The 2,930-nt window shown below is 47.8% G+C and overlaps 1 protein-coding gene across 2 annotated transcripts in view; it reads left to right on the plus strand.

The window, feature by feature from the left end:
* The first annotated feature begins 6 nt into the window (after positions 1-6).
* The window catches only part of NAV2 (neuron navigator 2), a 464,415-nt gene continuing 461,491 nt past the window's right edge, over positions 7-2,930 (plus strand). For both annotated transcript variants that reach the window (XM_069091282.1, XM_069091283.1), the window contains exon 1: positions 7-718. In XM_069091282.1, coding sequence (XP_068947383.1) covers positions 461-718 — 258 coding nt within the window. In that variant the 5' untranslated portion in view covers positions 7-460. The remainder of the gene's footprint in view (positions 719-2,930) is intronic.

The raw sequence follows: 2,930 nt of genomic DNA on the forward strand, positions 1-2,930 counted from the left end.
CTCCCTCTCCCTCTCTCTCTCCCTCTCCCTCTCTCTTCCTCTCTCTCCCTCTCTCTCTCTCTCTCCTCCCTCCTTTTCCTGCGGATCTTTATTCCAAAGCACCGTCTCACTTTGGAGATGCAGTGACAAGATAATGGAAGTAAAAGTCTGGGTTTCCAGGAAGGAAAATTATAGGAAGCAGTCAGTGGAAGGAAAGAGCAGTTAAAACAACCTCAGTACATCTAAGAAGGGCCAGCAAGATCAAGGTTGGCAAGCTAATAGAAGAGAGCTGGTATTCCTGAAGGTGTGCCTGCTCCTAGCTGATCATTATTATTATCGGTTATTATTTTAATAAACTGCTTGGAGCTTCGTGGGCGAAGTAAGGACTGCCTTTCTGCCTTCTCGTCTTTCCCTTTGCCCGGCTACTGCTGCTGCTGCTGCTGCTGCAGCTGACAGAAACGTGTTAGGAAAGCAGAAGAAGATGCCAGCCATCCTGGTCGCCTCCAAAATGAAATCGGGACTGCCGAAACCTGTGCACAGTGCCGCACCGATCCTCCATGTGCCCGTGGCCAGGGCCGGCCCCCAACCTTGCTACCTCAAGTTTGGGAGCAAGGTAGAGGTGACCAAGCCCATTTATTCGAGCCAGATACCCCTGAAATCTCAGGGGCTCCATGAGCCTGCGGGGGATGGGCTCCCCCTGAGGAAGAGCAGCTCTGTGGAAAACGGATTTGACACCCAGGTGAGAGAGAAGGCTGGTGGGGGCGGCGGGGGGGGGGGGGGTGGTGTTGCGGAGGTTCGGGGATATTGAGGTGGAGAGGAGCAGGGAATGAATTGGAAACAGAATTAGAGTAGCATGTGGGAGGGGGTGGAAATCTTAATGATGGGGGTACGAGGTTTGGAGATTGTAAGGGACATGGTGGTGGTGGGTGTGGCTAGAGGAGTCCTTGGGGTATAGAGATTTGTATGAGGGTAGGTTACTAGGTAGGTATGTATGTGATGGAGGTTCTCTGGCATATGGGGTAGTTGTGTTAGTGGAGAACATATTAAGGGTATCTCTTTCTCTTGACTCTTAGGAAGGCATGCCAATGTGTATTTTCAGGGGAAATAAAAATATGTGTGCTTTTCTATCATCCAGTAATAAATATAAAATACTCAGCTAGCCACTGGCATAGTGCATTACCAGTTTGTCTAAGATGACAGGGGTTAGTTTCTGTTTGTTAGTTCTGGCTTTGGTTTAATGTCTGGTTACAGAATCATTTGAGACACATCTATTTGCACCTAGATGGTATTGCTCTGGGCATTGACGTGAGACTCAGGCAAGCATTATAGGAGAGTGGAAAAAGCCTTCCTTCTGCTTGTTGAATCATGGTTTCTAAGGGGGAATGTTCAGAGCTGACAGTATGGTTGGTGTGATGCTGGACCTAGAGTATGCAGACAGGCAGCAAGTGAGGGTCCATGGCAGACCATCTGAAGAGAACAGACAATCTGTCTTAGCTGGCTGGCACCTCCCTCTTCACACTGATGGGTTGACAGTATGGGGTGGATTTCTTAGTGGTATCATGCCCGAAGTCTGGGACTGACCTCCTAGGTGGCAGGTCATGGAAGACTGTCTATAAGGGAAAAAGATCACATCTCCTACTTAGATCTGTGATGGCTAGCCCCCCTAACCTCTCCTAAGGAAAAAAATCATGGCTGCCAGTTGGTTCTGTTGGCCTGCTGCCTTGCTTTTACAGTGACGGGGTGGGGTATGAGCTCTGCTTTCTGGCTGTCTGACAGCAGAGACCTTTTGGGTCAGATAGAACAGATGAATGTAACTGTTATGCCCCAGACCCTGTGGCATAGCAACCCTGGGAATACTGAATTCTCCCAGCTGATTCTTTGCTGAATGATCCCTGGGTTCTCCTGCTACTCTATTCTCCACCTCTGCCTGTTCTCCCCCTTCTTCTGTTTCATAAACCTTAGTAGGTTATCTGAAAGTGGGTGCCATGCCAGCCAGTTTTTAAGCTCCTCACTTAAGCCCTCCTTGCAGATTTCAGTCAACAACCTCTCTTGCCTGTGCAAAAATGTTGCCCAGATGCTGAAATGTGTTCGCGTATGTAAGCTCCGTTCTGTAGACCTTAACACCAATGTTGAGATGTCTTCCTTAATCCTACCAATAGCTCAACCTTAAGATCCTGGTAGTAGCTGAGCAAGAGGTTTCCCTCCTACCATCAAGGGCCCCGCCCCATCAACTGCAGTTTTCCTAATGATGACCAGTGATGCCTTATATGTTGAGAAGGTGTGGAGGTGAGTCTTAACGACCAACTCCCACTGCCCAAGGAAAGGAGGACATTTTTTTAACATTGCCTGCAGGAGATGGATGGTGATACAATCCTGGTCTCAGACAACAGAAGAGCTACTGCTCTGGGAGGTTGTCCATGGAGCACAGACAGGCCATTCCTGCTGGGCTACTTTTCTTCCATTTACCATCTGTAATTCCTGCAATTGTTACCCTATCCTTTGCACCACCTGCTTGAAAGCCTAGGAAATGATAGACTCCACAAGACTATGACCATTTTTTAAGTTAAATGAAAGTACATTGGGCAAGGTAGGGGGAAGTGTGCAAGCCAGATTTGCAGCTCTATACTGAGTGATGCTAATAATAGCTAACATTATAAAACCCTTTAAGATTTGCTGAGCACTTTACATAGCTCATCCAATTCTCACAACAACCCTGTGAGGTAAGAACTGTTGTTACTTCCATTTTTACAGGTGAGGAAACTGAGGCAGAGAGTGGTTAAATGACTCTTGGTCACAAAACTTGCAAGTATTTGAGACAAGATTTGAACTTAGGTCTTCCTGACTCCAAGCCTAGCACTCTTCTATCCACTTTGCCACCTCATGCCTAGAATCTGGTTTACTTAGTGTAGCGGCAAGCACCCCAGTGTCCCCAGGGTGCCTGCTCACACAGG

Source organism: Petaurus breviceps, unplaced genomic scaffold (genome assembly GCF_028583685.1).
Source record: "Petaurus breviceps papuanus isolate PSGF00001 unplaced genomic scaffold, PetGlider_PUasm1.0 188, whole genome shotgun sequence".
Lineage (NCBI taxonomy): Eukaryota > Metazoa > Chordata > Mammalia > Diprotodontia > Petauridae > Petaurus > Petaurus breviceps.